The following is a 22,955-nucleotide window of genomic DNA, read 5'->3' on the forward strand; positions in this document are numbered from 1 at the left end:
TACAGAGCGGAGAGCGAGGAGAACGGAACTAGGCGAGGCTGGTTAAGTAAAAAGAGTAAAATAAAAAGCTCCTAGAACGAGGGGGCCAGAGTGAGCAGGAAAGGGCGGGGAGAGGCGGTTCCACTTAGAAACTACAATTCCCAGGAAGCATTAGGCAGCCACAGACGGATGTGAGGTGAGGCGGGAGCAGCGACCTTTGAAGGAAAAAAGGAAGTGTTTGAACGACAGCGAGCGGGAGAAGCGGGGTCAAGTAGGTATGGGCGCGGTGCTGGAGGGGCAGGCGGGCTCCGGCGTGCGAGGGCCTTGGCCAGCGGAGCGCTTCGCGGCTCCGTGTCGTCATAAGGCGGCGGCCATTTTTGCGGGCGGAGGCGGCCCGGCGGGCGCTGGGAGAGCTGGGCCGGGCGGCGGGCGGGCCTGAGGCGGCAGGCTGCCGGGTGGCCTCGGCCACCGGCTAATCGCATCTTTTCCCGGCGTCTCGTCTGCAGAGGGAGCACTATGTCTGCGGAAGTCCCCGAGGCAGCCTCCGCGGAGGAGCAGAAGGTGAGTGCGCGGGGCGTGGGCCGTGGGCCCTGGGCCCTGGGCGCTGGCCGGGTCAGGGTCTGGCGGGCGGCCTGCTCCCGCCGGGCGGAGGGGCGCGCCCTGCATGCGGGGCCGAGGCGCAAGAGGCCGAGGCTCCTGCGCCCCACCTTTGGCTTCCCGCAGTCACTGGCTGGCTGGTGCGCCGACGAACTGGGAGTTCCAGCGTGCCCCGCGTTTACTCCGAATCGTGCCTTTTCTAACACCTCCGTGGGTCGCGGTGTTCCTCAGTCACTTACATTTACGCGAGCGCCCAGGACGCAGTCTGGGCGTAGAGCCTAAAGTTTTTCTGTGAGCGTCAGTTTGCTTAGGAAGTTTGATTTTTTTCTCTGAAGAACTCTCCAACTACTTGTATTGTAAGCGTGCGGTTTACGCTAAAGGCAGCCTCGTGTGCGGGCCGCGATGTGGGCCGGGCTTGGTATTTCAGGGCCAACCCTTGTAACCATGGTCAGTGGGTACAGTCCGCCTTCAGTGCCTTCACCTGTAAAGGCGGAATCCTGGTGCTTGCCTCCCACGGCGGGGCGAGGCCTAGAGGAGGTGAGTCACCTGCAGTGTTCAGCGCAGTCTGTGCTGGAAAAGGTTGCAGTCAATGGGACTCAGATATGGTACTCGACTAAAAATCGAAAGGGTGGAATTTTAAAATTTTACTCACGAAATTAATCAGGGTTTTATTGGAAACATAGGAATATTTTTTAAACGCACTTGTGTCTTCCTGATGTAGGGGAATAGGCCAGGAGTGTCAGTGTGGTTCAAATGATGAATATCAAGACTTTCTATTTATCTAGGCTAGTGTTTGTCTCTCCCATTGTAATTATTTCCACCGCCCTGCTCTCCTAGGTAGGTGTGACTGGCCGAGAAGTGAGAAAGGGCCGAGGTATCCTGTTTCCTAAATTGTTTATCAACAATTTTTCTTACAAATCAGGTTGTGTTGTCGTTAAATACGATTTTGGTCTACTGCTTGACCTTCGTGCGGGTTTCTGCTTAATGTTGCGCTTATGTCCTAATTAAGTTGGGAATTGGATTAGTGTTCTAAGGCCATTCCATATGTTCTTAAAATTGTGTTAACTTCTCTTGAGTTGGGGGCTTCTGTTAGGATGTTAAAGTAATTGAAAAGCGAGAAAATAACATATAGCATAGGTAAAAGTCCAAGTTACCACATGATTTGAGAATATCCAGTGAAAATAGATATTTTTACACATTACCAAAAAAATGAATTTGGGGGGCACAAAATACAAATGTTAAAGATTGCAATCTTAAAAGGAGTATCAAGTATCACCTGCTTATTGTAAAAATACTTGTTGTGTTCATTATTGCTTGAAATTTAGGAACCCTAAAAAATAAGTCCCTCTCTGTGGTGTTTTGCCTTAAACACTGACATCAAACTTAGCATTAACTTCTGGTGCACAGTAGTGTGCTGTGTAATTTTCTTTGATAAGTTCTGTTAGTGTGTTTCCAAAGTATGCAGTGTTGATTTCTAGAGTGTAAATACTTTTACTTGGAAAAGCCTAATGTATCTTTTAACAATACTAAGGGTAGCTTGAACGTTTTCTCTTATTGATTGTCTACATTAAACATTTATTTAAGGTGCTTTGGTTTTAGCTGCTGTCATTAAAATCAACCAAAGTGTGTTAGGAATATAATGTTCCTTCTTAAATTCAGGATTGACTGTAAATGCTAAGTGCCTGTGGCATGGATAGTGTCCCTAACCATGAAGAAAATGTGCACAGTCACTTCTGTGTTCCTGTGGGCCAAATCACCTGTTTCTTCTATTTGGAAGATCAGTTCGATGACCTAAAAAATTGAGTTATTGTCTGTGTACCCAATTGACCTTCCACTTAAAGCCAAAGTATTCAGCTAAAAATACCTTTATAGTTTACTGGTAGGTTGCCTATTGCCTATTGCCGCTAAAGAATTAAGGTAGATAGCTGGGCCTTGCGTGGAGTAAAAGCTAAGTCACTTTCTCTATCTTGAGTGGTGTGTGCTCCCTTGGTAAGAGAAGAAAACCAGATAGATTCCTATCTTGTGTTAGGATACAATTAAATATGTACAAACATAAAAAGTAAGTATAAACTCTTATCTCTTAACTTGTGTACCACTCTAAAACTAAAACAGCCAGGCGTGGTGGCTCTTGCCTATAATTCTGGCACTTTCGGAGGCTGAGGCAGGAGGATTGCTTGATGCCAGGAGTTTGAGACCAGCCTGGTCAACAGAGTAAGATTCTGTCTCTATAAAAAATAAAAATAGGACCGGCCCGGTGGCTCACGCCTGTAATCCCAACACTTTGGGAGGCCGAGAGGGGCGGATTACAAGGTCAGGAGATTGAGACCATCCTGGCCAACACGGTGAAACCCCGTCTCTATTAAAAATACAAAAATTAGCTGGTCGTGGTGGCGGGCGCCTGTAATCCCAGCTACTCGGGAGGCTGAGGCAGGAGAATGGCGTGAACCCCGGTAGCGGAGTTTGCAGTGAGCCGAGATCGCGCCACTGCACTCCAGCCTGGGCGACAGAGCGAGACTCTTGTCTCAAAAAAAAAAAAAAAAATTAATTAAATTAAATTAAAAATAAAAATAAAAATTAGCCAGGTGTGGTGGCATGCCTGTAGTCCCAGCTGCTGGGGAGGCTGAGGTGCAAGGATCACTTGAGACCAGGAGTTCGAGGCTACAGTGAGCTGCTTTAAAAATATTTTTTAAAAATTTAAAAGGCCTGTGCTGTGGCCCACACCTGTAATCCCAGCTACTCAGAAGACTAAGGCACAAGAATTGCTTGAACCCAGGAGGCAGAGGTTGAAGTGAGTTGAGATCATACCACTGTACTCCAGCCTGTGCAACGGAACAAGATTCTGTGTCAATAAATAAATAAATAAAATAAAATTTGGCCGGGCACGGTGACTCACACCTGTAATCCCAGCACTTTGGGAGGCCGAGGCTGGCGGATCATGAGGTCAGGAGTTCAAGAACAGCCTGGCCAATATGGTAAAACCCCATCTCTACTAAAAAATACAAAAATTATCCAGGTGTGGTGGCGCACACCTGTAGTTCCAGCTACTCTGGAGGCTGAGGCAGGAGAATGGCTTGAACCTGGAAGGTGGAGGTTGCAGTGAGTGGAGATTGTGCCACTGCACTCCAGCCTGGGCGACAGAGTGAGACTCTGTCTCAAAAAAATAAAATAAAATTTAAAACAGATTAAATACAAGCAAAGCCAGTCTAAATTTTTGATTGTGTGCTTGGTATTTTGCTGAAATTAAATTTCCTATGTATTTGGAATATGACAGCAATTGTTAAAAGTTAAGGGATTTTTTGAGTTTGTCAAGTAAACACTCCCCTAGGCCATGTGGTGGCTCAGTTCCCCCTTTAAGAGTAAGCTATGAGGTCACTGAGTTTCCAGAGTCATAGATACAATCACATTTTAAGTTCAGCTCTATTCTTGTCTCATTTTCTTGGACAGTTGGAGTAACCTACTGAGTCTTGGTGCAAGAAAGCTCAGATGCAGAACCCACATAGCACTATTTAGATGCAACATGGTGATTCAGATGCCGCAGAATATGCTTATATTTGTGTTTAAGATAACCACTGAAGTGAAAACAGACATTTAGAAGTTTTGAGCACAGAGCTCATGAATCTGTCAACAGTAAGCTAAGGCATGTGTACTAGTCCTGGAGGGGAGAAGAGGCAAGTGGGAACTTAAAACAGATAATTCTGGCCCTGCAAGGTGGCTCATGCCTGTAGTCCCAGCACTTTGGGAGGCCAAGGTGGGAAGATCGCTTGAGGCCAGGAGTTTGAGACCAGCCTGGGCAACATAGAAAAACCCCATCTCTAAAATATAATAATAAATCTACACCTGTAGTCCCACCTACTCCAGAGGCTGAGGGGAGGATCATTTGACCTCCAGGAGGTCAAAACCACAGTGAGCTTTGATGGCGCCACTAGGTGACCAAGGGAGACCCTGTCTAAAAAAAAAAAAAAAAAAAAAGATGGTAATTTTAATTGCACTGTGAGCAGCTTTTGCTTAGGGACCCTGGTTTGTATATCTGCTCTCTCACAGCACTCAACATTGTGCTTGACATTATTTACAAAATGGTTGAATGGATTTTTCTCAGAACTTTTCTGTTGAAACCTTTGCCGACGTACTATTTCAAAACAAATGACAATGCTAGTACCACAGAGAAGAATAGACCATGGTAAGATGAAAACCTTAGCTTAGACCCACTTAAGATCTCTTGAACGAAACTACAGGGATGTGTGTATATATTTTTTCGTTTGTGTTGTGGCCTTAATTTTTTTTTTTAAGATCTCAGCAGGTTTTCTAGAGGTTGTAAGACTCACCAAACTAACATGTCTTGGAAAGGATACCTACAGTAAAGCTGTCAATGAAATTGTCAGGTAAAAGATACAGGTTGGTGCCTTTATGAGTGGTAGAAGAGGAAAAGAACCTTTATCTAAATTATTTTAATATATCAACTATAAAGAGATATAAATTGTTTTCCGATGCTTCCAGTATTTTAAAAATAGGAGTTCATATTGGTATTTTCAGGGGCTCTTTTGACACTACTTTTGGTTACCTAAAGGCTCAAGAATATTTTTGTTATGTTTGAGACAGGGTCTTGCTCTGTCACCCAGGCTGGAGTGCAGTGGCACAATGATAGCATATTGCAGCCTTGAACTCCTGGGCTCACCTAGCCTCCTGCCTCAGCCTCTGAGTAGCTGGGGCTGCAGGTGTGAGCCACCGCCACATCCATGTTTTCTGTTTCTATTCAGAGTGAACACAGCATGCACCCTTGGTCTTTGCAACTATCGATTCCTAACAATCTGGAGGTAAACGTCAGAAAAGTTTTTAAATGTTTCTCTTAGCTGTCTTAGCAGTTTGCACAGCAGTTTGTTAGGATTGCTTCTTTTGTTTGTGCAAGACTTTAATACTTAACAACTTCTAATCTTGAAGCTGTGTTTTACTATAACATAAAATATTAAAGATGAGCTGATGGTGAAATCCTCAAGTGTGGAGAAAGTTTCTTAGCTTTATAGCTTTATGGAAACAAGTACATTGTATTTTTTCATTCAGATGAATGAACTTTTATTGAACATTCATTAAATGCTAGACACTGGGCAAGCAAGGACTTAATAGAATGACAACAGTAATTTTCCATAGAGCTTGATACGGTATTGGTACCTTCCTGGCAATATCCCAAAGGATTTGTTGGCTTTCATTAATCCTTTCAGTTATTCATCAATCCGTGCATCGGTGAACATACTGCTGAGCAGATAGAGGAGAATTTGCTTAGAGTGATCAGATTTTTATTGCTGGTGTTGCTGTATAACTCTCCTCTGCCGAAGGCTGAAAAGTAGTATCAGTCATTGAGACATAATTATGCTCAGTGTATAATGGACTACAAAATAATCCTTAGTTATTTGAATGTCCTTTTTACGTGTATGTATTTATAACTTATACCCCACCTATTCACAGAAAGAATTTCTGATGTATTTCAGTTGTATGTTTCAGAAAAATGCACATGCCAAGACAATAACTATTATTAAAAATACTGTCCTTAAGGTTTTAGTTTTTGTTTTGGATACATCGTATACATGTATCTGTGTGTAAACATATATCTGTGTTACCATATCCTGGGGTTCCTCTCCCAACTTGTAGACAATAGCCAGAAGTTCAGAATTCTGCCTTCTCCGGACCCCATTATCAATTTAGAAGCTACTTACCTAAGTAAATCCACTTACATTACAGCATCTATTTTTAAAATGTAGTAAAATTGCTGTGTAACACAAAGGCTTCTTGGAGACTAAAACTTCAAAACCAGATTTGAATTATAAAAAATACTTCTTCACGGTGGCTCACACCTGTGATCCCAGCACTTTGGGAGGCGGAGGCAGGTGGATCACGAGGTCAGGAGTTCAAGACCAGCCTGGGCGAGATGATGAAACCCCATCTGTACTAAAAATACAAAAATTAGCCAGGCGCGGTGGTGGGTACCTGTAATCCCAGCTACTTGGGAGGCTGAGGCAGGAGAATCGCTTGAACTCGACACGGGGAGGGGTGGAGGTTGCAGTGAGCCAAGATCATGCCACCACCGCACTCCAGCCTGGGCAACAGAGTGAGACTCTGTCTTAAAAAAAAAAAAAAACAACAAAAAGAAAACTTCTTAAGCTTGTCATCCCCACCCCCTTTATTGGCCCTTTCTATTGTATCTTTTTCATTAATTTCTGCTTTTTATTTCTCCATTTTCTTTGGGCTCCTTTCTTTGTCTAACTTCTTAAATTGGATGCGTAGCTCATTGAGATTTAGCTTTCTTCTCTGATATAAGTCCTTGAGGGATACTTGCTATATCCCACAAGTTTTGGTATGTGTAGGGTTTTGTTTGTTTGTTTTTAAAGAAACAGGGTCTCGCTCTGTCTCCCAGGGTAGGTTTAAGTGACCCTCCCATCTCAGCCTCCCAAGCAGCCAGGACTATAGGCATATAAGCATCTACTACGACACCTGCCTAATTAAAAAAATTTTTCTGTAAAGGCCAAGGTCTTACTGTGTTGCCAGGTAGGTCTAGAACTCCTATTTTTAAAAATACTCATGCTTTCTTTTTTAACCAGGAGTTATTTAGAAGTATGTTTTTAATTTCTAAATATTAGAGATTTATAATTTTTTTATTGTTACTGACTTTAATGAATTGCAGTCATAGATGGTGGTCTGGAAGAAAATAGTTAAGATTTGCTTTATGGCCTAGTATAAGTCAGTTTTTCCATTTGTGCTTGTGGAAGAATATGCATTCCGTAATTGTTAGGTGTAAAATTAAAATCAAGTATCTGAACTACTTTATCTTTTATAGCTATCAATAAGTAAGGAGTGTCAGTTGCTCCCTATAGTTCTGTCAATTTTTGCTTTATATATTTTCAGGCCATTTTATTAGTGGCACAGTCCAGCACAGTGGCTCACGCCTGCAGTCCCAGCACTTTGGGAGGCCAAGGCAGGAGGATTGCTTGAGGCCAGGAGTTCTAGACTAGCCTGGGCAACATAGTAAGACCATGTATCTTTAAAAAAAAAAAAAAAGAAAGAAAATGTAGGTGCACTGCGCTAGCTCTGTTTTGGTAAGGATTTGCCTGGTATGTCACCACCATCACCTACCCCTCAGTCTTTTTTACTTTCAACCTATGTCCTTGTTTAGATTTTTTTTAAATGTGTGCTCCACAAGTGGTTAGATTTTTTTTTTTTTTCTTTAATTCAGCTACTGGATTTAATTGGACAGTTTATTGCTTCTGTATGGTTATCGTGGTTATTCACATATTGGGATTTGTTTCTCCTTACCTTTGGCTTCTTTTTGGTATTTAAATTTTTTTTTAACTTTTCTTCCTTTCTTGCTCTCCCCAACACTCCTTTTTATTTCTGCTACTTAGTTGGTTCTCGTTCAAGTTTTTCATGCATTCTTAACTAAACAAGATGTAAAAATTAAGATTATAAGCCCTATTCTAAATTATACAGGACCATAGAACACTTAAACTAAAAATATGGTACTGTTATAAAGTATTTTTTTTTTCCTTTTTTACCTCTACGTGATAAAGACATTAAAATTGCAATATTGACTTATCAGTATATGTATATATATACCAATTTCTTTCTTTAGTAATAGTCATTTCTGTCCTTTATCCCTTACATCCTAACCTGTTTAACCCAAAGTTTGACTAGTTTATGATTTAATCTTTTTGTGATTCTTTTTGGAAAAAATAAGCAAGTAACTATTTGCTTATCTCCCCTTTGTTTTCGTTCTAGCTTAAGTAAATGTTTAGGAATTCCCTTGAGGTCCAGAAACATGGAGTCCCATCAAATTATATTCTATTTTGCATTTTTGAACATGACTGTGTGGATAAATCACTTATTTTACCTGCTTTTATCAGTGTCCTGTTGGGAGACAGGAGCAGAAACCACTTTGCATGTTTCAAAAAGGAAGGAATATGATTTTTAGGGAATAAGGTTACACATTATTAGAAGGAATAGAGGAACAAAAGAGAGGAAGATGATGTTTCCAGAGGTAAGGATTACAGAAAGCCTTTGACCCTGCAAGGATGAGTACTGTTCAGAGTCCATGATCGTCTGCCCCCATTGTCATGTAGCTGCTACTAGAGCCCCTGTTTATCTGCGATATGTCCCTCTGTAGGAGCTCACAGGGGCGACTGCTGTCTGCTATTGGTGGTGGCATCACCAGGAGCAGAATGGATTCTTTCTTCTCTCATGCCTTTTAATCTGGCATAGATGCCATTGACAGAACCTAATAGAAACTCAGTAACTGTCAGAATATTAATGCATGTCCAAGCACTTGAACTAACTTATCATTAAGGTCCTAGAACTACCTACCTCTGTAGAATGTTTCTGTAGGATTCATGAAAAGTATTGTGGATGTCTTAATGGTGTTTACCACATCAAAAAATCTAGACTAGGTCATCTTTTCCCCTTTTGGTGTTAAATCCAACTGAAATTCTGAATCCAGTTAGGAAGTTGCAGCTAGCAGGGGCTTTCAATTGTGCTATGTATTTGGCAAGAATGTTCAAGAAGACATACTATAAATTCATTCTAAATATAAATGATATTTGCAGCTCATAGATGCTGTTTTGCCCAAAACATTTTTTAATTTAATTGAGCATGCTTAATATGATATATCAATGTATTCCTTATTAAGAAAACAAGGGAATGCAGCTGGACCCAGTGGCTTGCGCCTGTGATCCAGCACTTTGGGAGGCCAAGGCGGGCAGATCAGCTGGGGTCAGGAGTTCAAGATCAGCCTGGCCAACATGGCAAAAAAAAAAAAAAAAAAGAAAAAGAAAAAAAGAAAATAAGGGAATGCCAGGATTGTGTACAAGGTATTTTCCTTTATATGTCAAATGGAGGAAACCTGCAGAAACACTGGAAACTAGAGTAAGTTGCTACCTACATACAATTTTCCTTTGAAAAGTTTTTAGGAAATCAGGGAACTGTTAGACTTGGAGAACTATTTCAAATCAAAGGAAGAAGTGGAGAGGTCTCATTTCCTAGGCTCAAGAAAGCTGAATTTTTATTGGAAATGTAGGACTCCAGTAACACCCTTAATTTGAAGGTGCAGGGACTAAAAGGTGACAATTAGCTTGGGGTCCTTTTCAGCCAATATTATTTGAAGCCAGCTGTGCAGGGAAACCCAAGAGTAGGCCTCTCCTCCCACATCCACTTCTAAACTGCAGCACTGAGAACACCCTTGGGCTGCAGTAGTATCTGCAGTGAGGGCTGAGCCACAGTGAAGCTGTGCAGTGACTCAGCCCGCCTCCCTACATTAAACTTGGTAATCTTACATTTATGTTTATTTCTCTGGCTTTTGTGATGAATATGGTATGGTCATATCTTACATGGGGTTAGGTTCTAATGTTAGTAAGGGAAAAAAAATCACATATAACTAAAATCACCCTTGACAAAATTCTAGAGAAGGCATAATCATATTGGAGACTGCCCCATCAATTCTCAGTTGAGCAGGTAGTCACTTTTATGTACAGTGTTTGAACAGATGGCTAGATGGCTAGGGTGATTCTTACGTTGAGTGCTAGCTGAGGTAATGGGCTTGTGTTGTACGGACTGAGATTTTAAACACTACAATGATGATGTACTTATGCTCTGCAAGATACCCAACGAGAGACTAACGTGGGAATGGCAGGTTTGCATCACATACCTCACACTTTACCTCTCTAGGGCATACCCTTCTTGAATGGAATGACTGGTAGACTCACCACTACTATTTAAATTCTCTGTTTCTGGCTGAGTGCACATAATTGAATGTCGTGCATGTCAAGTGAGTGAATGATGTGGCCACTGTAAAGAGATAACATAAATGGATGAATCTGCAGCATAAAAAGAGGCTCCACAGAAAACAGTATTTGAGAGCAGCAGCTTTTTTCTCAAAATTCTCCAAGACTGAAAAAGAGAAGATCTAACAACAAATGAAGAAGCAGTTCAGGATGAAATACTGATAATACATAAAATGAATGAAGCTGATGATAAAACATGTATGAGAGCTGGACGTGGTGGTGCATGCCTATAATCCCAGCACATTGGGAGGCTAAGGTGAGAGGATAGCTCTGAGGCCAGGAGTTCAAAACCAGCCTGGACAATATAGCCTGACCTGTAATTTTTCCCCTGTGGGTACAAAGGGAAGGGAAACAGGATCTTCATCTCTATTTTTTTTAATGTGTGAATATTATAATATATGCCAAAATTTCATAAAGTATTTTTTTCCAATTCTTAGATAGGTAAATGGTTTGCTTTGACTATTCCTAAGTAACCTAGAAGGCTCAGGATAGGCAGATGTATGTGATTTGGTGATTTAATGTGCAGAAATGAGTCCATTACTTAGAAAATGTGCCTTGCCAGCTGCCCGGTTTGTCTATCTCAGGACAGACAGAATTGTAGAATGTTTCTGTAGGATTCTACAGAATCCTCGCTCGCTCGCGCGCTCTCTCTCTCTCTCTCTCTCTCTCCCCCCTTTTCTTTTCTTTTTTTTTTTTTTTTTTACCTTTCCTGTTTTGTTTTGAGACAGGGTCTCACTGTCACCCAGGCTAGAGTGCAGTGGTGTGATCATGACTCACTGCAACCTCAACCTCCCGGGCTTAAGCAGTCATTTTGCCTCAGCCTTTTGAGTAGCTGGGACCACAGACACATACCAATGGCCTGGCTAATTTTTAAACTTTTCTACAAAGATTGGGTTTTGTCCATATTGCAGGCTGGTCTTGAACTACTGGCCTCAAGCGATCCACCCACGGCTCCCCAAGTGTTGGGATCACAGGAGTGAGCCTCCGTGCCCAGCCTGTTTTTCTTGATTCATTCTTCTGCAGTACTTGCCATGAAGTAATAAACACTCCTTCCCTATAAAATATAGCACTTTGAAAGAAAGCAGAATAAATCAAAACTGTTGTTCAAAGTGAATAGACTGAAGAATTGATAGTTCTGACAGGAAACAGGTTTTTGATATATTAAAGAATAGGATGTTTGACATGAACAGAGTTTGTCATTTTAAACATGGGGGAGAGTTAGGCAGTGATATACATAGATGTGAGGATTGACAAAAACTGATGTTTCTCTTCTTTAAAAATATCAGGATGGGCCAGGCATGGTGGGTCATGCCTGTAATCCTATGACTTCGGGAGGTCGAGGCAGGATTGTTTGAGCCCAGGAGTTCAAGACCAGCCTAGGCAATATAGCAAGACCCCATCTCTATTATTTAAAATAATAAAAATATTAAAAATTTATTATAAAAAGAAACAAATCAGAATCATCTGTATTTATTAAAGAAAAATGTACTGATGAGTAGGCTGCTGTTAATTTTTAGTAAAGAATCTCAGTAACTTCAAATCATATATAATTTTAGATAAACAGAAAAAAATCCTGTATATTTTAACAGTATTAGGATGATTCTCTAAATATAGGCAAAGAACTGAAGAGTTCCATAGAAGGTGACTAACTATAAATGTATTATACATGACTGGAAAAGTAATGGCAAGCAAGACTTCAGAGCTGAGCTATCTTGATATTTTTATCCCGTGTGTGGGGTGTTACACATGCATCACAGCTATAATAGAGCTATCACATGGATCTTCTGAAAAACAAGAGAGAGATGTTTTAAAGGCTTCTGGGTTTGATTTCTTAGTCAGAAGCTGTGGTACTTGGCATTTAACAACTAGAATTCAGAATCCAGATTTTTAAAGGTGAATTATTTTAAATAACTGAGTTGTAATAGAGAAGTAATTTATTTGAAATTATTTTAGGAAATGGAAGATAAAGTGACTAGTCCAGAGAAAGCAGAAGAAGCAAAATTAAAAGCAAGATATCCTCATCTGGGACAAAAGCCTGGAGGTTCAGATTTCTTAAGGAAACGTTTGCAGAAAGGGGTAAGTTCTCATGGGTAATTTCCAAATACTTAAGCCCTACGAACTCAGTATGCTGACAGATTGTGATCTGTGCATATAGCGTTGTACTTTATCAGGTATGTACATGTATGTATATGTATCTGTAATGGGTTTTTCCAATATTTTGCAGTTTATAAATAAGCATTATGAGAATGTACCACTCTTTAGCATTTTTAATAATAAACTATTTAAAGCATGTAGAAATAGTGCAGATATAACAGAACCCATGTACCCCTTCCCAGATTTAATGTTTATATTTTGCCATGTTGGTTTCAGTTTTATCTTTCTTAAGAAAGAAAATGTTGTAGATATAGTTGAAACCCGCCCTATATGTAAATATGAGCCCTTTCCCTTATCTCTCCAAAAGCAACCACTATCCAGAAGCTGGTGTTTATCCTTCTGTCCATATTTTGAAATTTACATCTTTTTTGCAGATGATTCCCACACAACATTCAAAAGCTTAAAATACTTATTTGGATGAAATGATCACTTATAAAAGCACAGCTGTCTCCTTTATGTAATATGTTTCACAGTCAGATTTACTCTAATACAATTTAAACATTTTCGTTTTCATAGTTCAAATTACTGAAGATATTATTTTCAAATTCTTGCCATGTTTTTTGTGAGGTAGATACCATTTTTTCTCAATAACGAGATTGAGATAATGTTGACCTGTTTGTTCCCTAAGAGTATTGTCCTGTGACCCCTTCCTTTGCCATAAAAAATTAGTTCCATCTTCAGCTTAAGCATATTCAAATTATTTACTATACAGGGAAGGATGAAATATTACTTACGGAAGAGAATTGTTGAATGAGATGCTAAATCATGTTTCTCCTTAAATACATTCATATACTGGTATTGGCTGCTTGCTTAAAAAACATGTGTGTGTGTGTATTAGCTCTAGTTACATATGGATTGTTTTAAGGTGGCAAAAAATAGAATGGTATTTTTAATCTTACATAAAAGAATAACATTCAGAGCTTTGAAATAGTAGGATGACAAGAAATAATTACACCAAATTTATAAAGATGTAAAACTCCTGTACCATGAAATATATAATCAAGTAGGGAAGTTATTACGAAAATGATAGTTAATATCTAAAATACATACAAAAACTTTTAAATATACAAAAGGGAACTTTTAAGTATACAAGAAAAACACTTAAGGTGCTCCTGGATAAAGGATTTTAACAGGAAATACAATAAACAGAAAAATGTTTATACATTATAGAAAATCAATGAAATGCAAATTACATCATAGTATTTATGTAACTAAATTACAAAAATGTTTAAAATAATACCTGTTGCTAAGGTTGAAGTTGAATGAAACTAATACGCTCTTTGTTGTGTTTAAACATTAAAAATTATTACTCGTTTCAGAACGGGGTATGGATTAAGGTTTATAAAAATGTTCTTCAAATCAATAATGTCTTATTAAATCTAAGGGTATAATTCAGTACAAGGAAAAAGTCTTCCAACTTGGAAGATCCTCCTTATAGCTTATAACTGTAATTAGTAGCAGCGCCCCACTATTCAACAGCAGAGAAATTATTAAATAAGTTGAAGTCAGTAAAATAGAGTATTATGTGGTTATTTTAGAACATAAAGATCATAATGTATGGGATAAATAGAAAAAGTAGAATGACAGCTGTGTTTTTAGTTATGAGATAAATTAATCTTTGGCTATTAAATTATTTTGACTTGATTATTAATGTTTAGGAAGTGTTTTCTTTGCTCATCTCCAGCATAACCTTGACTAATAGGCTTTCTTCCAATATTTGGGCAGTTGTCATTTTAATTTTTCTCTAGCTTCAATTATTTATTACTTTTTAAGTATCTTTAAGTCATATATCATATACATTGTATCTTGGAGTTGGTGTTGTAGATATAAATAGTTGAGAATGAAGAAAATGCCACTGAATCAAGAAATAAGTAGATAGAAGTTGAGAAGTGAGCTCTTTAATGATTCTGTATTATAACAGAATGTCAGTGAATAAGTTCTTTATATGAAGTTTTGATTTTTTTAAAACTCTGGATCACAGGTTCTGGGTTTTAATTTTCCTCTGTCACTAGTTAGCAAACTTGACAAATTACCTTAGTATCTTTGAGTAGCTTCTTAATTTGAGAAGGTTTGATTAGATATGATGATGATTATAATAGGTCTCTTCCTGTGTTGTACTCATTAATGTTATTATGAGGTTAATGTTATTATTAGGCTTTTAACAATATGACCATGTATGCATGACTACATAGATGATCAGAACTGGGAGGGATAATAGAAGCTGTGTAGCCCATTTTTACACTTTTTATTTCTTTTTGTTTTTTGTTTTGTTTTTTCATATTTGTAGGGGTTGTGAAGTCCCAAGAAAAGAGAGCATCCAGTTGTAAGAAACATGGCTTTAAAGTTGAACATTATCAGTTTAGGTGATGACTTAGTGTCAGTGTAGTTGTAAATGCCAATGTAAGTATGGCCTGTAAATTTGGGTGAGAGAAGGCTTTTATAAGATTGTCATCTAGATCATAATTAATTTTTAAATGTTTTCGTTACAAACTCATGAAATTTAGAGATTTTTAAAGACAGCTGATATGATCATCATTGTTATCTGTGGATCCCAGTTTGAGAAACATTAATTTAGTTCACTTCTCTATCTTAAAGCATTAACTTCTTTCTCTGACATCTTTGTTGTATTATTGTCTTTGCTGAATCTCTGTTTGATTATTTGCTGCCTTTTGCAGTAAACTTTTCCTTTTTAGGCAATTCTAATTGTCAAGCATTGATTTTAGTTTTATCTCTAGTCACACTAAATTTAATTCCTTTCCCCCAAACAGAGTAGCCTAATCTACAGTTAAATGAGATCCCTTGTGATGAACTTTTGCTTACTGTAAAATTACTCACTTTAGAAACTGGGTTTATTACATTGGGGGGAAATCTGCCTAAAATTTGCATGTGTGTTAAATTTCTCAGTATGTACTCTTGACGAAATAAGAAATTTGGCAGGCTGCTTTGTTCTCCTCTAGAGGCTACAAAATTCAGAAGTAGCTTTTTAATATAATACAGTGCCTCAAAATTCTGAGGTTTTTCTGTCTGCTTGTTTTAAAACATACAGAAGTGAAGCTGCAGAAAGCTTTAGCTAGGCCTGGTCCAGGGTTCCTTGTTACTGTTCTGTATGGTACATATACAGTAATATATTAAAGCAGTTTCTATCCTTAGGCCTTTGGGCCATAGGCCAGGTCTGGCTTATCAAAGAATGGTGGAGGAAAGCAGCCAGTGAGACTTTCCTCAGGCCACTCAACAGTCTTATACTAAGCTGTGAGTTCCCAGCTATTTTGTTTTATCACATGAAATATCCCTGAAGATATTAGCATAAGATTCCATAAATATTATGTTTTTTTCCCCTTCACCCTTTGTCCAAGCCCTTGTTTCATACCTGGATTATTTCCTTGGCCAACCCAAGACTGAGATTAGAGTCCCCTTCTTTGAGCACCATATAGCACCGTTTGTACTTAAGGCAGTATTGTGATCGTTGATTTACTTGACTGTTGTCCCATCTTTGTATCTGACTCTAGCTCTCACATAGTGCCTCACGTGTAGCAGGCACTCAGTAAAGGTGGGCTCAGCATGATAGGTGTTAGTCAGAACCCAGGCAGATTTATGTGTTCACTCTGGAAGTCAAGTAGATTCGTTGTATTAAGGTTGATATTTAGCTCTCATCACAATTTGCATGTTAGTGGTAAAGGGCAACTAAAAAAAGCAGTAGTCATACTTCGTGTCTCTATGTGAAAAATGGAGGAGGTATGGAGTAGGGATGTACATTTTAAGTAGTAATTTCTAGTGAGTTTATTTCTTTCATTACTCTAATATTTATATTTTTACCTTAATTTTTGGTGAACTGCTCTAGTTCAAATAAATATGATTAAATTCTTGCAGAAACACTTGCTCTAAATGACAGAATACCAGAAACTATAAGTAATAGTTTTAATAACTGTAATTATGGGGGGGGGTAAGTTTGTTTTTGAGACAGTCTTGCTCTGTCACCCAGGCTAGAGTGCAGTGGCACAATCTCAGCTCTCTGCAACCTCCACACCCCGGCGGGTTCAAGCGATTCTCATGTCTCAGCCTCCGGAGTAGCTGGGATTACTGGCACATGCCACCACAACTGACTAATTTTTGTATTTTTAGTAGAGTCAAGGTTTCACCATGTTGGCCGGGCTGGTTTCAAACTCCTGACCTCTGACCTCAAGTGATCCACTCGCCTTGGCCTCCCAAAGTGCTGGGATAACAGGCATGAGCCACCATGCCCAGCCAAATTATGTGTTTTATTTATAAAATAATTTAAGCAAGTGTTTCAACCTGGTTGTTCCATTAATAAATGAAAGGTTTTTTATTTCACTGAGTCTGGGACTTCCCAAATAGCTTAATATTGTATTAGTCTTGATCGTTCTTTATTAGAACCAGAATGGTTTAAGAAAGCCTGAAGGGGGAGGTTCTTTTTTTTGTTTGTTTTTGTTTTTGGTTTTTTTTTTTTTTTTTTTTTTGAGACAGTCTCACTCTGTTGCCGAGGCTGGATGGAGTACAGTGGGGTAATCTCAGCTCACTGCAGCCTCCACCTCCCAGGTTCATGTGACTCTCATGCCTCAACCTCTGGAGTAGCTGGAATTACAGGTGTGCGCCACCACACCCAGCTAATTTTTGTGGTTTTTTTTTTTTTTTTTTTTTTTTTTTTTTTTTAGTAGAAACGGGGTTTTTCCATATTGGCCAGGCTGGCCTGGAACTCCTGACCTCAAGTGGTTCGCCTGCCTTGGCCTCCCAAAGTGTTGGGATTTCAAGAATGAGCCACTGTGCCTGGTCTGAAGGGGGGCTTCTCAGCTGTTGACTTATGCTGGAACTCAGTATAGAGACTATTTCGTCTAATTAATATTCCTGTTTAAATTTTTTTAGACCAGCCTTATACTGACAGTATGGGGTTGCATCGACATCTTAAATCAGTAATTGCTAAGCTCTAATCTGAATTGTTCTTTGTTTTTTACTTATAGCAAAAGTATTTTGATTCTGGGGATTACAACATGGCTAAAGCAAAAATGAAGAACAAGCAACTTCCTGCTGCAGCTCCAGATAAGACGGAGGTCACTGGTGACCACATTCCCACTCCACAGGACCTTCCTCAACGGAAACCATCCCTTGTTGCTAGCAAGCTGGCTGGCTGATTAAAAGGCTGAACTGCATGAATCTGCTAATTCCCATTATTTCTCCTTAATATGTTACTTATCTACTTTTTATTTCCTTTCATTCACTAAGTCATTTGAGACTGACAGCTTTGCAGGTAGCAGTAGTGTGTGCTGCTATTGTAGAATATACATGTGTAGAGTTTTTGATTAGTTTAACAGTGCACTGGTGAAGAGGACATGTTAGAGCAACATAAGTAAACTACTTGAAAAAAATTGTATATATTACCTAACTCCTAGTGTAGTACTGGTTCTAACAAGTAACAAGCAAGTTTTAAAATTTTAATGTTTTGGCTTTCATTACTTCATCTTAATTATAGCTTTGTATGTTACTCTTATTTAATATAATCTCTATTGTATTGATTTCTTCTGTATTTACCTTTTGGATTTTGTAAAACAGAAGTTTAAGACCACAAGTTAGAAGAAAGGTCACATATTTCAAACACAACTAGATGGGGCTCTGAAAGATTTGTATCTCTGTGCTTGAACTTGAATGGCCTTAAACCTGTTTCAGCTTTAACAGTAGAATTTTACTTGGGCAATATTTGCCCATTCTGGTGTAACTTATGTGACTCTAGTGCTTAACAGCTGCCATTGAAGCTAATAATTCATTTCTGTAGAGTTAGAATACCTTTTGTTGTTGAAGATGTGAATGAAGTATGCATGTGCATTGACTGTTGAATTCACTTTTGTGCCATTTTTGTAAATACAGTAGTTTTGCACAACCTCTCACAAATGTCTGTATTAATTTCACATACTTAAAAAGTAGATAATGTGCCAACCAGAAGCACAAGAGTTCCTACACAAAACTCTGTAAATCATCATAGCTTTTGTATAATGAGTAGTTTACAATCTCGGGCTTATAGAATACCAAACTGAAATCTTAGTTCAATCTGCCATAGACTTAAGCTTTTCATTTGTTACTAATATCCATGACATTCAGTGGCCTTGTGCAAATACGATATGTTGCTTAGGCATATCTTTTGTCCTATGCAGAACCTTTCATTTTGATTTTTATGAAAGTTGCAATTCATGTAATTTATATGAACTTTTTAAATGTAGAAACTTTTTACTTCCGCACTCAATTTTGGAGACACTAGAGTAAAAGGCTTCAGTACTCTGCATTCCATGCCCCCTGCTACCTGTTTTTTCCCCCTTTGTTCTTTGACTCAAATGGTATTGAGCTGTTTGTTGTATATGGAAGCATAGGTGTCTATATCCTTACTCTTTTATGTAACACAATAATGGCATTTTCCTTCTAATTTCTCAGTTGTTAACCTCTCTCTCTCTTTTTTTTTTTTTTAAGATAGGGTCTTGCTGTGTCACCTCAGCTCTAGTGCAGTACTGCAATCATAGCTCACTGCAACCTTACTCCTAGGCTCAAGTTAACTATTCTTGATCCTGTATTATTACTAATATTCTACAATTGTTTAAATAAAAGGAACTTCATAATGAAACAGTTCGGAATACTGGCTCAAGAACCTATGTCAAAATGAGCTGAATTTTGGTAAATTATTTTAGGAATTATGACAAGCTAATTGAATTAGGCTTTTGACAATGAGAGTAATTTACATGACAGGTAAAACTCCTATTAAAAATGTTTAGATATTTGCTTCTGTAGATGTCACTTTAGTAAAATACCAATTTAGTTTTACTTGTGGCTTATCTAGTTAGTAAGACCTTAACAGACTTTATTGGGACAAGTTTACTGCTCTTGTAGGAGCTCCTCTCACAAGTAGTTGTAATGCTGTAGCATGATACTCAGGATCAGCAGCTTGAGATGTTACTGTTTTTCTCTTCGTCTTCGACTTGCAGAGAGCCTCCCCTTTTTGGATCCAGGCATCTTTTCTGAATCCTGGTTCCATCAGTATACCTGCTCTCCTATGATCTCAAATCATACTCAATGGTGCCTCGAACATAGCACCTTCGGTTAAAGGCTGCCTAGTGCTCTGAGGAAAGCTTGCTGATTATCTTCCTTGCTGATTATCTTCACCCCAAAAGGCAGAAAAGCAACACAGTCACTCCTGTGCTCATTTGTAATTGTAAAGATCAGCTATATATATATTTGTAACGAGAGCAAGTATATACTCATTATAGGATCAATTTAAGAAGTTTAAAATATCCCAGAGTAGAATTTCTATATCTAGTCTTTTGGTTTTTTCATGAATATTTGCAAGTAATTACCATTAAATTCACACATGAAAGACTAATCTGAAAGATCAGACAGACCGTGTTATTCCTGACCATGATAGAACTGCTCCTGTGGTTCGGGACAAGTAACAAAACAACTGCTTGAGTTTTGTTTGTAAAATACACTATTAATATTTGACCTACCTCAAAACGTATTGAGGATCTGTGAAATGCTAAGTGCCCAAAATAAAATATTGCTGATTGTCTTTTTATTAAAAGTAAATTTCCTCATTAAGCCAACCTGCCTTCTGTAAGTCACAGTGCTTAAATCTCAGGACTTTTCATTAGGAGAGACCTGTCGTTACGGATTTGTAGATATAATTGCTTAGCCTCCATTATTGGTGCTTGGGATAGAGAGGTGTTAGATTTTTCTGTTTTTTTGTTCTGCCTCAAAGCTCAGTTTATTGAAGACATTTGTAAGCTATTGTGTCACCACTTCAATCAAGATTTTGACTAGTGAGCTTAATTGTCCATTTCTTATTATTTCAAAGTTACAGTCTGAGAAATGGCTAATCTTAATAACTGTCCTATCATAAATTAATGTTGGAATAAACTGAAGTTGATGATAAATACTTCATGAAAACTCAAGTCTGAAATAAATTACTTGTTTTATGTCCAATAGCTACTACATCTGATAGAACAGTTTTGAGGAACATTTCATTCTTGAACGCAACATCTGACATGGTTCTCAGCAAATTGGAATAGTAAGGATTATTGGGTTGTTTTGATGAGTGGAAGCAGCATGTTTGTAGCATACAAGTTATTCAATAATCTTGTGCTGATGACCTAAAAATATGTCTTAACCATCTAGGAAAGCCTGGTGAAGCCTTTACTTGTTACTACTTCAACAGTTGGAATTAGTTGCTCTTTTTACTTGATGAAACAAAACTATACCTCTGAATATTTATGGATACTTTTTACTAAATCAGGTTTGTGTTCTTAATCCAAATTACTAAAGTTTTATGGAAGCTGAAATGTAATACAGTAGTATCCCCTTATCTGCAAGAGATACATTCCAAGACCCCTAGTGGATGCCTGAAACCTCAGATAGTACTGAACCCTTTATCGACTATGTTTTTCAATCTGACAACCAAGGTGGCTACTAAGCGACTAAGGGGCAGGTAGTATACAGTGTGGATAAGCAGGACAAAGGGATGATTCACATCCCAGGCAGGAAAGAGCAAGAGATCATGAGATTTCATCACTCGGGATGACTTGTGATTTATTTTATTCTTTTCTGAGATGGAGTCTCACTCTGTTGCCTAGGCTGGAGTGCAGTGGTGCAATCTCAGCTCACTGCAACCTCCACCTCCTGAGTTCAAGCAATTCTCCTGCCTCAGTCTCCCAAGTAGCTGGGATTACAGGTGCCTGCTACCATGCCCCGCTAATTTTTGTATTTTTAGCAGAGATGGGGTTTCACCATGTTGGCCAGGCTGGTCTCGAACTCCTGACCTCAGGTGATCCACCCGCCTTGGCCTCCCAAAGTGCTGGGATTATAGGCGTGTGCCACAGTGCCCAGCCAGCTTGTGATTTAATACATGAATTGTTTATTTCTGGAATTTTCCACATATTTTTGGACCAAGGTTGCCTCGGGTAACTACAGAAAGTGAAATTGCAGATAAAGGGGATTACTGCTCCTGTGCTCTAAAATTGGTGTTTGGGTGATCAGGAGCAGGTAGCCAATGGGAAGAGCACTTCTGAGTGATACCTAAAGCAGTTTCTTTGGTGGCCTTTTCACATTCTCCAATGTTCAAGCATATTTTCCACTTTCCATTTTGTCTTTCACCTCATTTTGCCTCGCCATCCCCCATCCCTGCTTATTTCTTAAGCCCATCGATGGCACTCATTAAATTGTGTTTAGGGCTAATGAATCATTGTTCCTTAATATTGTTTTTAATATGCCACAATTTAGGACACATTTAAAATTTTCTAGAACAATAACCTAATCAATATTGACTAATTTGAGCCACATTCCCAACTCAAACTCAGCACACACTGCCAGTCTTCCCCAATATCTCCTTTCAATTCCCCATCACACCTTATAAAGTTGGAATCAAAGATATCTCATTCTGTCATTGTTAATCTAAGAATAAAAACACTGACTTGAATACAGTTTTACTAAGTTTCAACCTTCTAAGTAGATAGGCCTCTAGGTATTCTGCAGATCACTGGTGGTCTTGATAGCTATTAATATATGTTTGTATTATGTTATTTTTCAACTAAATCGCAGTCGAAAAAAACATTTAATATTATGCCCTTGGATCTATTACTGCATCACTAGCACTTGTGATGCAGTCGGACACTTCGCCTGTACTGAAAGGGCCAAGAGTAAATGCCTTGTTTTGTTTTTTTGTTTTGTTTTTTGTTAAACATGTCTATAGAGTTGGCAGTTAATGCTGAATTTGTCAAATACCCCTTCCAAAATTATACTTGTATTTAAAAAATAAATGGATCTACCTAATTTCTATTGATTTAATTTGCAGTTTTGTCTTATTAAAGTGGTATGTTTTTCTGTGTATTTTTTCTGAAGTTGATCTGTCTACATTTCAGCTATTACTGTATGCAGAAAGAAATTGACTTGTAATCTTTGATTTTTTTTTTTTTTTTTTTTGCTTTTGTAAAGGCTTTGTACTTAAGGTAGGATTAAATGTTTGCAGATTGTGAGTCTTTTTCATCTTATTTGTAAAACATTACAGAGGAGGGGCTTCAACTTGGCTGACTAGAGACATCTGGTACTCAGCTCCTCCACAGAGAGCCACAATAGTGAGGAGATAACACCTCAGCCAGATCATTCAAGAGAGAACTCAGGAATTAAACAGAGAAAGGACAGGAAACACTTAAGGGAGGAGAGGGAAGCAAGGCAGCCTACTGGGCCAGGATCTTCTGGGGGCCTGGAAAGGTTAGAGTGACTCCCAGAAGTCCACATTCTCACCACAGACTCCTGCATCCTAGCCTCAGGAAAGCCTCTAGACCCTCGCAGACCCCAAGACTAACATAGGGAGCTGCCTGGAGACCACAAAAGATCACTGCTCCAGAGAGAGAGCTTACACTATCCCCC

At 38.7% G+C, this 22,955-nt stretch overlaps 1 protein-coding gene across 6 annotated transcripts; it reads left to right on the forward strand.

Annotated features, from left to right (window-relative positions):
• On the forward strand, nucleotides 1-22,368 carry LOC105490120 (cAMP regulated phosphoprotein 19). 6 transcript variants are annotated; one of them, XM_011755505.3, is made up of 4 exons: nucleotides 1-250; nucleotides 486-540; nucleotides 12,345-12,467; nucleotides 17,519-22,368. In XM_011755505.3, the coding sequence occupies exons 2-4, from the start codon at nucleotides 496-498 to the stop codon at nucleotides 17,687-17,689; spliced, it is 339 nt and encodes a 112-aa protein (XP_011753807.1). In that variant the 5' UTR covers nucleotides 1-250; nucleotides 486-495; the 3' UTR covers nucleotides 17,690-22,368. The 6 variants fall into 6 exon arrangements, with proteins under 6 accessions (XP_011753807.1, XP_011753801.1, XP_070922931.1 ...); XM_011755499.3 differs by having other exon boundaries at nucleotides 2-254; XM_011755515.3 differs by lacking the exon at nucleotides 1-250 and adding an exon at nucleotides 4,864-4,968 and having other exon boundaries at nucleotides 397-540.
• The last annotated feature ends 587 nt before the right edge of the window (nucleotides 22,369-22,955 follow it).

This window comes from Macaca nemestrina, chromosome 7 (assembly GCF_043159975.1).
Source record: "Macaca nemestrina isolate mMacNem1 chromosome 7, mMacNem.hap1, whole genome shotgun sequence".
NCBI classification, from domain to species: Eukaryota; Metazoa; Chordata; class Mammalia; order Primates; family Cercopithecidae; genus Macaca; species Macaca nemestrina.

Coding starts and splice junctions, on each gene's coding strand:
- LOC105490120 (XM_011755480.3), top strand. CDS start 979: ATGTGGGCCGGGCTTGGTATTTCAGGGCCAACCCTTGTAACCATGGTC. Junction 1,114..12,344: donor CGGGGCGAGGCCTAGAGGAG/GTGAGTCACCTG, acceptor AAATTATTTTAG/GAAATGGAAGATAAAGTGAC. Junction 12,468..17,518: donor GGAAACGTTTGCAGAAAGGG/GTAAGTTCTCAT, acceptor TTTTACTTATAG/CAAAAGTATTTTGATTCTGG.